This window comes from Microtus ochrogaster, chromosome 19 (genome assembly GCF_000317375.1).
Source record: "Microtus ochrogaster isolate Prairie Vole_2 chromosome 19, MicOch1.0, whole genome shotgun sequence".
Classification (NCBI taxonomy): domain Eukaryota; kingdom Metazoa; phylum Chordata; class Mammalia; order Rodentia; family Cricetidae; genus Microtus; species Microtus ochrogaster.
This window is the reverse complement of record NC_022021.1, coordinates 47,030,884-47,043,739: the sequence shown is the minus strand read 5'-3', so window position 1 is coordinate 47,043,739 and position 12,856 is coordinate 47,030,884. Positions and strand designations below refer to the sequence as shown.

Genomic DNA, 12,856 nt, shown 5'->3' with positions numbered 1-12,856 from the left:
CTCTGTAGACCAGGCTGGCCTCGAACTCACAGAGATCCTCCTGCCTCTGCCTCCCGAGTGCTGGGATTAAAGGCGTGCGCCACCACCGCCCGGCTATTGGCGGCTTTTAAGTAAATGTTTGGGAATAAAATAATCCATTATTGGAGTATAATTTGCATGCCAGAAAATTGACTCTGATTTTTACACTATTCTGAGTCATACAACAGTTACTACAATCTAAAGTTAACCCATTCTAAAGTTATATGCAATTTAACTTCAGAATAGTTTGAATACACCGGAAACGAGGTCAGATAAAAATGAAACTTCCACAGCTGATCTTAGAAGGAAAGGAGAAATTCTGAGATGGCAGCATGGCTAAAGGAGGAATGTGGAATAAGAGGATCCCTAGGCCAAGGCAAAGCTAAGAGCCAGGCCCCCATGGGACAAAGGAGACAAGGGAGGTCTTCAAAGAGCCTTCAAATAGTAGACTGGATGTCATGGTGTCTGCTGGTCTCTAACCAAGGGAGGAGGGAAATTCCAGGTTGCAGTGCTCAACAGGACTTGCAGGTAGTTTTTCTGTAAAAAAAACTCAAAAGTCTATCTGCTTAAGACTCAACCACTTAGAAGGTTCCTGTTGTAAGCATTCTAAAGGAGTAGCCATCGGAAATGTACCCCAGTTCCCACTCAGACAACTTTCAAAGAAGTGACTTTTACTAAAATTAAATCGTATTGTGAATTAAAAGTTTAAAATTTTGAAAATACATTGGCATGCTGTAAGAGTTAACTAGCCTACCTAGAGGTTAACGGAACATGTTTGCAACTCATAAGAACTCCAAAGCTAGACTTGAGGAGCTGATCTAACAGGCCTTCAGCTTTCAGCAGTGCTCCATGCTCCTGCCTGAGTTGCACATGAGGTCTAGAGCAGGACTCTCTGCAGGACCTCATCATTCCACTACAAACCCCTTTGAGAGAAACAACTTGATGAGTGAACAATGAAGACTCACTAAGGATGTATGTGGAGCCTTTGCCTACCAACACGACTGGCGATTACAGGTAGTACAGCTTACTTACATGTTAAGTACTCTGCATTTAAATGGGCAAGATATTAAAACAGAAGCAAAACATTAGGTCAATAGAACAACAACAAAAAAAAGACATTGTGGTGTGACTCATTTTCTACAAAGGAGTAAACCTGGGGAAAGAGTCAGTAAACCTGGGCTCCTTTGAAGCCCACAAGCCTAAGCTAATGCTAACACGCAAAACCCCTCGAGATATTGTGGGTTTGGACCCAGCCAATTCAATAAGGAAATACCACAGTACAGCAAGTCATAGACATGTGGTTTACCAGTGATTGTCCAAGTTTAGTTCTATTTTAGTCCACTAAGGGTACAACAGCAGTTGCTTTACAATGCACAAACTTAATTAAAACCAATTAATACGATGCTGTCGATCATATGAACTGTGAGGACGAAGTCACAGGTAGACGTGTGCAAGGCAGGATCGCCACCCATCGTCTATCTGTGCGTGTCAGGTCAAAAAGCAACTGAGTGAGGTATATGACATGATATAGAGTGGGGTTGGGGAGCCAAGCCAGGAGGTCATTCAAATTAGACTTCTGTGTGAAAGCTTCTAGAAGGAGTGCCAACGGCTTTTAAAAGCATTTAATAACCAACCGATGCCAGCTACTGTTTCACGTCAGACCTCTAACTTCCTTATGGTGGACTGTTTTCACATGTGTTCAAACGTGTGATGATTTGTAATAAAGATTCTCAGATATACTCCTGTGGGCATAGAGTTCTCTGTGCCATGTGATTCATAAGTTGAGGGTCTCAACCCTAAAATGATGTATCAGCAAGCAGAGCTTGCCATAATATATATTTAATCAATCCATAAAGCTCAAACTTTCATAATCCAACTGTTGCCTTTATGAAAAGATGCATCCTAGCCCCTGGGAAGCTGAGGCAGGAGGATCAGAAGCTTGAGGTCAGTTTAGGCTATGCAGTGACTTGCAGCTTGACAGGCTATATAAGACTACTGTTCAAAAAATTCAAATAAAGCCGGGCGGTGGTGGCGCACGCCTTTAATCCCAGCACTTGGGAGGCAGAGGCAGGCGGATCTCTGTGAGTTCGATTCTAGCTTGGTCTACAGAGCTAGTTCCATGACAAGCTCCAAAACCACAGAGAAACCCTGTCTCGAAAAAACCAAAAAAAAAAAAAAAATCAAATAAAGAGACACAACCCAAAAATATCTCTCTACTTATAAGTATGGCAATGGACAGGTGACCACATCTGAACCAGGAGAGAGCCTGCTCTAGCCAACAAGCAGAAATAACAGAGGCACTCATCATTATGAGTATGAGAATTCCTTGAAGTCATCTGCAGAGCTCACTGCTGATCATAGCGAGCTTGAGGAAAGTCAACAGGTCAGAACTGCCTTCTTTGGTGGGGACAGGACAGCAGCCTGTGAGCTCGCGCGTGGTCTAGCTCAGTTCCACCCCTGAGCATCCCTTACCACAGGGCCAGATGAGAACCTCAGCTGTCTCTAGAAGTCCAAAGAGAAAAAAAAAGCATCTATGCCACATTAATTTTAACCTTTACAATAAAAGACCAGGAACACCCTTGGGACGATCCAGTCCATTTACTCCACAAATCTACCGTGGGTCAGGCAGCCTTCTGGTTTTTAAGGACAAACAAAGCCATAAAGAGCCACAATCCCATAGTGGCAAGGAATTTCTTTTATTCTCTTCAAACAAACAACAAGAAGAAAGCAGCTCTCCTCCTGACTTCCCGTGAGGACCTGGTCACCCCCATTCTGCAAACTGCTGCTCCTCGCAGTTATACCACGTGACTTTCTCTTCAGGATCCCTCTGCGACTCCCCAGGCTTCCCCCGACGGGTCTATACCATCCCCATTCAATCGTAGGATCTTTCCTTGCATCACTGACCACTCAGCAGGACTGGCAACCAACCCTTCATCTCCCAGTGTTCCCAGTTTCTCTCTGTAATGTGCAGTGTCTAATGCCTCCGGCACTGGGGGACACTGTCCAGCCATGAAACGGGAGCCTCCCAGGCATATCCATCACCACGTCCCTCCACTGGCACCCAGTCATTGGCTCTTTGTCACTCTTGTTGGTGATGGATTTATTACAGACATGTCCCTTTAAGAATGTGAGCCCTAGAAGAACAGGCTGGTACCCCTCTGTTCACCGTGCACCCCCGGGGTGCCAAATGAGTTCAGTGACAATGGGGAACAACAAGACATTGCAAGTTTGTGAATACAATAAACTGAGCAATTAAAACACAGTTATAAATTGAGAAATCCTATGAAAGAATGAATGATACAGTATTCATAACCACATAAAAAGGTAACCACACTTTCTGAGGAAGTGCCAAGTATCCACCACACTATACAAACAATGGGAGGAACCCGTTCCACAGTGAAATTACTCTGTCTAGGGCTAGGTAGGTGGGGCTGAGTCAGTCCCCGAGGCCAGCCTATGCACCCTGCACTGTCAGAGTCCTGCAGCGAGGGAGAGCATGCGTCCATTCCTCAGTGACTTTGAACTCTGAAGAGGTCTAGTTGTTGTATACTGTTTGACAGGTGGCTCCTGTCTAGCCTATATGGGAAACACTTGCTGCACTTGCTCCTTTCTTTAGATGCTTCCATGGACCTCTATTGGGAACAGCTTGCCTCAAGCACTGCTGTGCACCAATCAGAACTCAGCATGAAAATCTCTGGGAAAATTTCACCCGGCAGCATCTTCTAACAAGCCCATCTATTGTTTCAAACTAGACCAATGTAGATGGTCACGCCAAGAAGCACTGGAGATCAAGAATAGCCGAGAAAGGAGACATTGTCTCTCTAGCTAAAATTCTAATGCAGGACAGAAAGAGCGAAAGTAAGATTTCTAAGAGCAGGTCTGTAGGTTGACAAGAGTAAGCATACATTGTGGGTTCGGCTTGTTGCGACAGAGTACAGACACACGGCCCTGCTTCCAGGTGAGCGTTGGGACTGAAGACATGGAATGACGAGATGGCAGAAACCCATCTAAAGGAAGGCAGCGCTCCTACCTGTGGCCAGATAGATGATGTGGACGAGTGTGTCCCTGCCCTGCACCACGTCGACGGCCACGTGGGAGAAGCGGCTGTTGTCCTCCATGAAGGAGGGCACAGTGGTCACTGGCTGTACCACCTCATGCATCAGAATGAACTTCTGAGCGTCCTGTAGGTTTCTTTCTGTCAGGTTTACATACAGGCCCTGGTCCATGGTGCCGCACTGTAAGGGAAGACAGGCCATGTTACAAAAGCTGACTATCCAGATGCCCACAGCTCAAGTGCCTACCAGACAGAGAGGTAGGCAGAACAAGCTGGAAGTGGAGTAAGCCACAATACATGAGTGGGTGTGCAGATCAGGCAACCCCTCCAACTCTCTTCTTGACCTGTTCTCTTACTGTGGATGGAAACCTGTTATATTTGGACTCTCTCAATGGATGGTAAAGAGGATATGAGACACTTTAAGATGGAGCGGGCACTGTTGTTGACTCTAATTTGAACAGCAGAGGCAGTGGTCTGTTGAACCTCTTGGAAGCTGTCTGTCGAATTGCAATGTGACCATATCTGATGGATGAAGGGGAAATGACGTGGGATACGAAGCCAGAGAGCACATACAGATGTATGCATTTTCCCGCTATCACAGTGGGCTCGTAAGTAACCCTGAACTCCATGGCAATCCTCTGCTATTCATCTTACTCTGTAGACAATATCGGTCACACGGGCCCCACAAATAGTGCGACAAGACTAAATGTATTAGTGTTTCTTGCTGGAGGAGAGCTTACAGGAATAGGTTAGAGCCTGAGGATTCGCAACACACGGCGGCAAATCGGTAATGGGAAGAGATAAAAGCAGCGAGGAAAGGAGGGTGAGCAAGGGGGAGATGAGGAAAAATGGAGAAACAGGAAAGAAGGAACAGTCTTCAGGAAGTGAAAATATCATGAAGATGATCTGCTAGACACACGGAAAGGCAGGGTAGAAATGGTCGGGAATCAATCTCAGCGTTGGGCTGGAAGGAGGCTGATGGTTCTTACAGACAACGGTAGGGGGCAAGGACAAGGTGATGGACAGGTGGGAAAGACAGCAGGGCATCCTCAGCATCCAGCTCAGGATCAGAAAACTGCCACGGTCCTTCTCGGTTCCTTTGTAAACTTCACGGCCTGGCACAGGAGGATGTGAGACTCCTCAGCAGTATTCCACATAAGCAGGGTTGCTGGGGTCCACACGGCCCGAAACTACCATTTATAACACGTCATTTCCTTACTTGGTTTTTTATAACAGGTTAGAGGTTCAGAGTATAAGATGGCAATTGCTTTTTTGAAAGTAAATTATATTTTTGTAGCATTTGATAAAATACCCTATATGCCATAAAATGATAGGTGGATTGCGGAGCTGGAGAAACCCAGCGTTAAATGCACTCCACACAACTAGCCTGGTGATTAATTTAATGCTGCATTCTTGTTAGGAGCACCTGGGCACCATGTAAAGGGTGTGTTCAGGGTAAAGGAAGGCCCGCGGCAGATGACCTGTGGCCCCAAGCGAGGCCTGGCCTCTCAGCTTGTCTCCTTAAATGCTAAGTGGTTGGAACACACAAGCTCTGCTCCTGGCTCCTGGCTGACATACAAACTAAAGCAACGGGAGGAAAGCATTTATAAATTAAGTCCCTGTAAATGCCAGGAAGAAGACAACATTCTGGAGAGCGCAGAAGCTACCCACTAGATTGTAAATGCATTTGTCTAAACGCAGGCAGGATGTTCATGGTCCGTGGAGCTTTGGTGTCCAAGGGGAAATAAGTGGATGAATAATGGGACAGATAAATGAACAAGTAATTCTACATACAGTTGTTTGGGGTCTGCGAAGACTGTACCAATGGATTTTTATATAAATAGTATTTAATAATAATGCTCTAAGCATGGACACATCGTCTATCAGGAATGTGAGTTGTTTTTTTTTTTTAAGATTTTAACTATTACCTTTAATTTCTTTCTCTCCCTCCCTCACCCCCCCCCCCTCTCTCTCTCTCTCTCTCTCTCCCTCCCTCACCCCCCTCTGTGTGTGTGTGTGTGAGTGTGTGTGTGTGTGTGTGTGTGTGTGAGAGAGAGAGAGAGAGAGAGAGAGAGAGAGAATAGGCGCCCACAGAGGCCAGAGATAATCAGATCTCTCTGGAGCTGGAGTTACAAATGGGTGTACTTCTTGATATAGGTTCTGGGAATTGAACTTGCGTCCTCTGGAAAGGCTGTGTGTGTTCTTAACAGCTGAGCCACTTCTCCACGCCTCTAGGAACAGTTTTGAAAAGTAAGAAAGATCACCAACTGGATGTGATTCGAAACCTTTGCAGGTGAATGCTAGCTCTAAAGGCCATTGTTGTGTGATGGTCATTGTACTGACATCAAAGGCAATACTGGAGGGTGGGTGGTAGCAATGGTCCACCCGTCAGCTTCAATTGCAGAAAGCTACTGTTTATATTCACTTGCTGTCTTCAAACAGATGGTGTGCTGAAAACCTGGAGGTATACTTTGAAGGGGGTGTCCTCCTACTGCCCTGGAGGAACCGCTATCACGAACGGGGGGGGGGGAGGGGGTTGGGGGCGCCTGTTAGAGCACTAGGATAGAGCACATTCCTGGAGGCCGTGTTTTCTGCATGTTGTCTGCTTGTATTATCAAGAACTGTATTTAAAGTGTTTTCTACCATTCTTTCCTCTTGCTATCCTATAATGAATATCTCAATATCCAGTATTTTGAAAATTATTCAAATTTACTGGATATATTTCTTGCTGTATAGCAGCTCACCAAGCTCTCCAAGGGCTATAAATTCTCTAGCTGAACCTTATATATACACTGGTCTCCCCTAGATACTGTCAGGTACTGTGCTACCCTGGGGACCCCACACAAGAAGAAACCACAAGAGTGGAAAAAGCATAGCTGTGTCCAATATCTGTTAAGTAATTCTATTACATTACATTAATTGCCGGAAGATAATAAATGCTTGTGTGTTATCTGTCTCAGGCTCATCTATCCTCATTCCCGCACACTTGAGCTTGATGGTCAAGCTTCAGATGGGCTAACTTCACCCTCGACAAGGTGTCTCTGCCCACTGGCTCCCCTGCTCCTTCAAACCTCACTGCCAAGAGAAGTGTGTGTTCACGGACTCTCGGGATGAAGCTAAACCTCAGCCTGCCTTTCCCAAGCTGTCTTCTTGTCTGACTACTCCATGTTTTCATGTTGACTGCAGCGATTCTGATTGTTGATAATAAAACTTGAGAAAGGTTCTGAAGCTCTGCCTGACAGTGTTTTAAGTAGCTGATGATCTTATGGGTGTCAAGATCTCCTCCCTCTACCAGGGCACACAAATACCACCAAGGGTGTTGGGAATGGGGCTGATTAAGGGTGGCCAAGTGGTTTCTGTTGTTTTGTGGGTTTTAATTGAGTTTTCAGAGTGTGATGTATTTCTCTTCGTAGATCACTTTTTCCTGAACCAGTTACTCCAGTTAATCGTTTTCTTTCCTATTGTATATTTGCTACATAAATTCTAACTGTCAAAAAGAAAACCAAAATAACAACAACAATAATGTTAACAATAATAAATATAAATATCATCATTGGTTATTGTCAATGTTGCAACACTTATATATGTCTAATTGAGGGATCTTTGCTACAAAATGAGTTCACACTCTCTGACAGTAAGGCTCCTATAACAATGTGACTACTAAACACAATCTGTAAATAGAAACCAGTCTGTAGTAAGAGATGGACACACACACAAACACACAGATGCACACAAACATATACATATATCACCACCACTACCATAATCTACAACTTTAGTTTCCTCAAAGTTTCAAATCTAGGCTCAGAGGATGACGTCAGTTGAGCCAGCTCCTTGCCTGGCATGTGTACCACCTCGGCACATGCCCCCTCCACAATTCTGCATGGATCTAATCCTACTAATAGACGAAAGCAAACTTGTTGATGTGATCCTGGTATTGTAAAAGCAGGACATGAGGGCACTTACTAGCTATGTGCTATGGATATATCTAGATGCCTGGGCTAAACTACACATTGCCTTAGGTGTGTAAAGGAGGTTGAAGCTGCTGAGTCCCTCAGTTCATTTGGAAGAGCTGCAGTCCGAGGGATAATGCAATGGCAGGCTCTATAAATATGTGTCTTTCTTTTTCTAACCTCAGGTTTAAACACTTTTTAAAAGGGGATAATATATTTTCTTCTTATATCAAAAAGAAAAAATACAGTCAAAATATACAATTACTCAATGTGTAGGACACAGAAGACTCCAGACAGAAGGTCCCCATGGACCCTTTCAATCGAATGCTTTGGGAAGTAATCAAGCATATGGACCAGTACTTTCAATTTTATTTGCATCCCTCCTTCCCCTTTCTATCAAGGAAGTCATGAGAAGATACTAACACTTTGATAACACTTTGATTTTGTCCAAGGAAAGCAGTAAAATCCAAATACAATGTGCAAAGTAGTTATTCTTAATCCCATAATGTCAAAAATCTTAAACAATATTGAACAAATTTAAAAAAGCTCAATTGTAATTGACTGATGTTTACCCAAAATTTAAGTGCAAAAATCCAAACTTTTTCTTAAGCCTGCTTTCTTGGAAGTCCCTGCTTCTATAATCTGGGATGATAAACCAACCAAAATTGGAAGGACTCCGTGGTTGGGAGGACTCAGTGGTTGGGAGAATTTGGTGGTTGGGAGGACTCCGTGGTTGGGAGGACTCCGTGGTTGGGAGGATTTGGTGGTTGGGAGGATTTGGTGGTTGGGAGGATTTGGTGGTTGGGAGGATTTGGTGGTTGGAAGGATTTGGTGGTTAGGAGGACTCCGTGGTTGGGAGGATTTGGTGGTTGAGAGGATTTGGTTGTTGGGAGGACTCAGTGGTTGGGAGGACTCTGTGGTTGGGAGGACTCTGTGGTTGGGAGGACTCAATGGTGGGGAGGACTCCGTGGTTGGGAGGACTCCTTGGTTGGGAGGATTCCGTGGTGGGGAGGACTCCCTTCTGTGACTGATCAATGACCGCGGCTAACAAGCCCTTAGTTGGATGGGACTGGGATTTTGCCTCTGTTGGTAAGGGCAGGAGCTGAGCTTGATCTCCAACCAGATGTGGCCATGGCTATTTTACTTGAGACTCTGGACATAGAGCAGCATCACACATGTCACATTCATGCCACACGTAAAGTTACACACCTGACACATCAGGCATAGTATCAGGAACTTGGTGATGGCTAATATTTTGCCTGAGTTGACAGTAACAGGCCTACAGGGAAGGCTGTTCCTGTATGTGCTGCACCCAAATTCGTATGAAGATTCTATCTCTTAGCATGATAGTAGCTGAAGACAGGACCTCTAGGAAGCATTCAGTGCCATAGGAGTCACACTGCCCAGTGGGATGGAGGAAGAAATACCAGCGATGTTTCTGTCTTCTGAGGGAGGACCCAAGGAAAGCTGGTCATCTTCAATGCCTCACCAGAAAACGATCCTGTTGTCATATTGATCTTGAAAGTGTAGGGTACTATGATGAAATAAAGCCTCTCTCTCTCTCTCTCTCTCTCTCTCTCTCTCTCTCTCTCTCTCAATACCATCTAAACTGTGTCATTTTGTTACAGCTTCCCAAGCAGATGAATAGACTTGCTGTCAGGACAAACAAAATAAATAGCCACCATCCCCCGGTCTCTGCTTTTTCTGCACATAGAAGGTGGGATGATTGACACAGGACATCGCAGCTTGACCATTCTAATTGGGTGACTGAAGATGAATCAACACTAGCCAGGCTTCTTTTCTCAGCAGCCACAGCCACAATCCACCCTTCCCAACAGGAAGCCTCACCATACTTGCCAATTAGAGCTCTAATTATGTTTGTCAAGACCCATTGCTCCATGCCCTGGGCCCTATTCTTTGGGACATCATTCATTAGAGACCAGAGATTTGGGGGACACAGTACATAATCATTAACAGTAATTGAAGCTTGGATTCCTAGCCCATTGCAGAGGATTGGCCTTTTTCAGTTAACCATCAGTCATCACGCTCACAAAAGGCCCCCTTTCCTTGTCCAGGCGCCATAGCCCACAAAAGGCTGTGTTCTATTGACATTAGCTAAGCCTAGGGAGGGAGGTGCTGTTCCCCAGGGGCCAGGAGACTGCAGCTGCAGGGTGCATGCAGCCAAGGTTTAATTGCTCGGGCTCGCTAGGTTATGTTGGGTTTCTGCTCCCTTACTCATGATGCCCTCTCCCCTGAGATTACCTGAAAATTTGGGTTGGGGTTGGGATAAGGGAGCCAGGCTGAGCGAGAGTTCTCCTGGTACTTGAAAGGTCCATTGAAGGCCTGCGAGATGGCACTCAGGTTGAAGACACACACAGCAGAGGCAGCGATGCTGTTCCTGGAGAAGAGAAAGGAGAAGGAACAGGCTGGTCAGAGCCCGCCAGTGACAGCTGGCCTCCACTGATCACAGGGATGGCATTCACCTGTAGCTGTTCCAAGTTCAAGACTTTTCTCTAACAAGAAGGCGGAGCCAGGTGATGCCTGGGTCTGCCTTGTACTTTCTTTACGTGGAAGCAAACATTCAGAGAATGAAATGAGGGGAAGTGACAGATATGACCCTGCCGGCTGTGGACCAAATTCACTCAACTACAACAGGCGCAACAAGGGATTTTAAAAAACTTCCTGAATTTTAAATTCCGCTGTGTGGGTGGGTGGGGGGTGGGGGGTGGGAGGCGGTTGTCTTCCAGTGGGCGGAGACAGCCATTCTCCTTGCGTGGCTTCCTCTTCCACCTATTTATCCTGTTACTTAGGTGGCAGCTGGTCAAACTTTTCTTCCTATCAAAATCTACAGATATCTGTGTTTGTCATTCTTTAAAAAAATAATAAACCAAATGTGTTTTGCAAGGAATGCCTGTCAGATTCATCTTATTCATTATTAAGAAGGGATTGTAAATCTAAAGGGTCAGCAAGGAAAAAATTTAAAGAGCACTGACATAAAAAATTTGAAGCCTTAATTTAGAATTCAGGTTCTACAAGAGAGCTGTGAGCAGAAGGCTCTGGAAGGTCAGCGCCCTTTGACTAAGACGGGGATGGCAAATGCTTCTTTCTCAAATCTGCATTCCAAGCTGCGCTACGGGTCTCAAAGGGAAATGTAGACTAAACGAGGGGTGTGAACGTATTTTCCATATTAATGCTCTGAGCCAATATCTTGTCAGAATTAAGTCAGTGTTTTCCTTACATCATAGAGAAAAATCACAGGACCTCCAGAACCTCACATCCAACTTGTGCTTGCTTAACTGGCAAATAATGAAGAGGGGAAGGAAACCACCCTACAGACTTCCCTCATAGCAGCACATGCTTGGAATCTTCAAGGGTAAAAGACATGTCCATATACGAAAAGGAAGCCTGCTCAGTGAGGCTTCTGACACCCGGCCATGAGTGGGGAGCAGCATCCTGGCTGCTTTTCAGCAAAGATCTGGATTTCAGCTCTTTGAGAGAGTTCTGTGAGGAGCCTATGGTACTAAGGAACAGCTCAAACAAGACGAATGTTTTCTGGGAGTCCAGCATTGAGAAGAGCCCCATGTGGAGCCCAGATGCTTCCACTGCAGGAGATGAAAAAGAAGTGGGTGCTTAGTGTAGATCTATTCATTCTGCGGCTCTTCTCCTCCTCATTGGCTTGGGGAGAGTAGAACTTGCAGTTCCTGTCTGTCTGGAGAGAAGCTGATGCTGGGTGGCTTCTGACATAGAGAACGCTTGCCATCCTGGAGTGCAGTTGAGGCGCTTTCCCGTCTTTCTAAACCCTTGGAGTGGCTCAAACACAGGACTTAGAGAACTTTGGAAATGGGAGCTCTCGCTGCTGTTGTTTCTGGCCCAGAGCCATCAAATGGACAGCTCAGCAAGCCAAGCTCCCATTGTGTGTGAGATTGATGTCAGCGGAGGACCCGGACATCCATCTTGTGCAGCCAGCACCAGTCCTTAAACAAGGTTTTGGGAAGCAAATCAACTTTAGAACCCATAAATTGATTTTTTATGAAAAAGAAAATCTTCAAGTAGTGAAAACGACCTCTGGGGTTGCAAAGCAGATCTCCAACGGGCATGGCCACCGTGAAGGGGGTGATAGCAAGCCATCTATACTACACAGTTTCCTAACTTCATTCTGAACGAAGACCGTGCAGCGCAGGTTTAAATCCAGTGAGCATGAACACTCACCAGCAGTGGTGAGAGCAGACAAAGAGGAAGCAGGAGGCTGTGGTATAAGGGACCCTTCGGGAATGCCATTTGTAGGCAGGCTTTCTGATACAAAGTGAGAGAGGCACAGGAGGGACTAGAGAGACTGTTTGGTGGATAAAGCACTTGCTGCCCAGGTGTGAGGCCTGGAGACTAGAGCCCTGGAGCCCATGGAAAGCTAGGCAGCCATGGTGGCCACCTCTAATTCCAGCACTTGGAAGGCAGAGACTGGGATCACTGGGACAGATTGGCTAGCTGGAATGGCCAGGATTAGCAAGTTCTAAGTTCAGTGTGAGACCCTGCAGCAACCAATAGAGGAGAGCAATGGAAGGAGATATCCAACATCAGCTTTGGACCCAGCCTCATGCACATACGCTGTAACGCACGTGCACCCACACATTGTGAATATATACGCATGCACATATACACACTTTTCACACACACACACACATATATACATACATACACACACACACACACACACACACACACACACATAAATGTTAAAGGAAAAATACAGAGACAGTGGAGAAAACATCGCCCATTGTCTAGCTTGGACAGAAATAAGATTTCCCAGGATGTAAGTTGATCATCAATAGCGAAC

General features: G+C 45.5%; 1 protein-coding gene across 3 annotated transcripts in view; it reads right to left on the bottom strand.

Moving 5' to 3' along the window:
* Window positions 1-12,856, bottom strand: part of Sema5a (semaphorin 5A) — a 429,658-nt gene that overhangs the window by 107,347 nt on the left and 309,455 nt on the right. For all 3 annotated transcript variants that reach the window (XM_013349712.2, XM_026783702.1, XM_026783703.1), the window contains 2 exons: window positions 10,288-10,423; window positions 4,049-4,253 (listed from right to left, as the gene is read on the bottom strand). In XM_013349712.2, coding sequence (XP_013205166.1) covers window positions 4,049-4,253; window positions 10,288-10,423 — 341 coding nt within the window. The remainder of the gene's footprint in view (window positions 1-4,048; window positions 4,254-10,287; window positions 10,424-12,856) is intronic.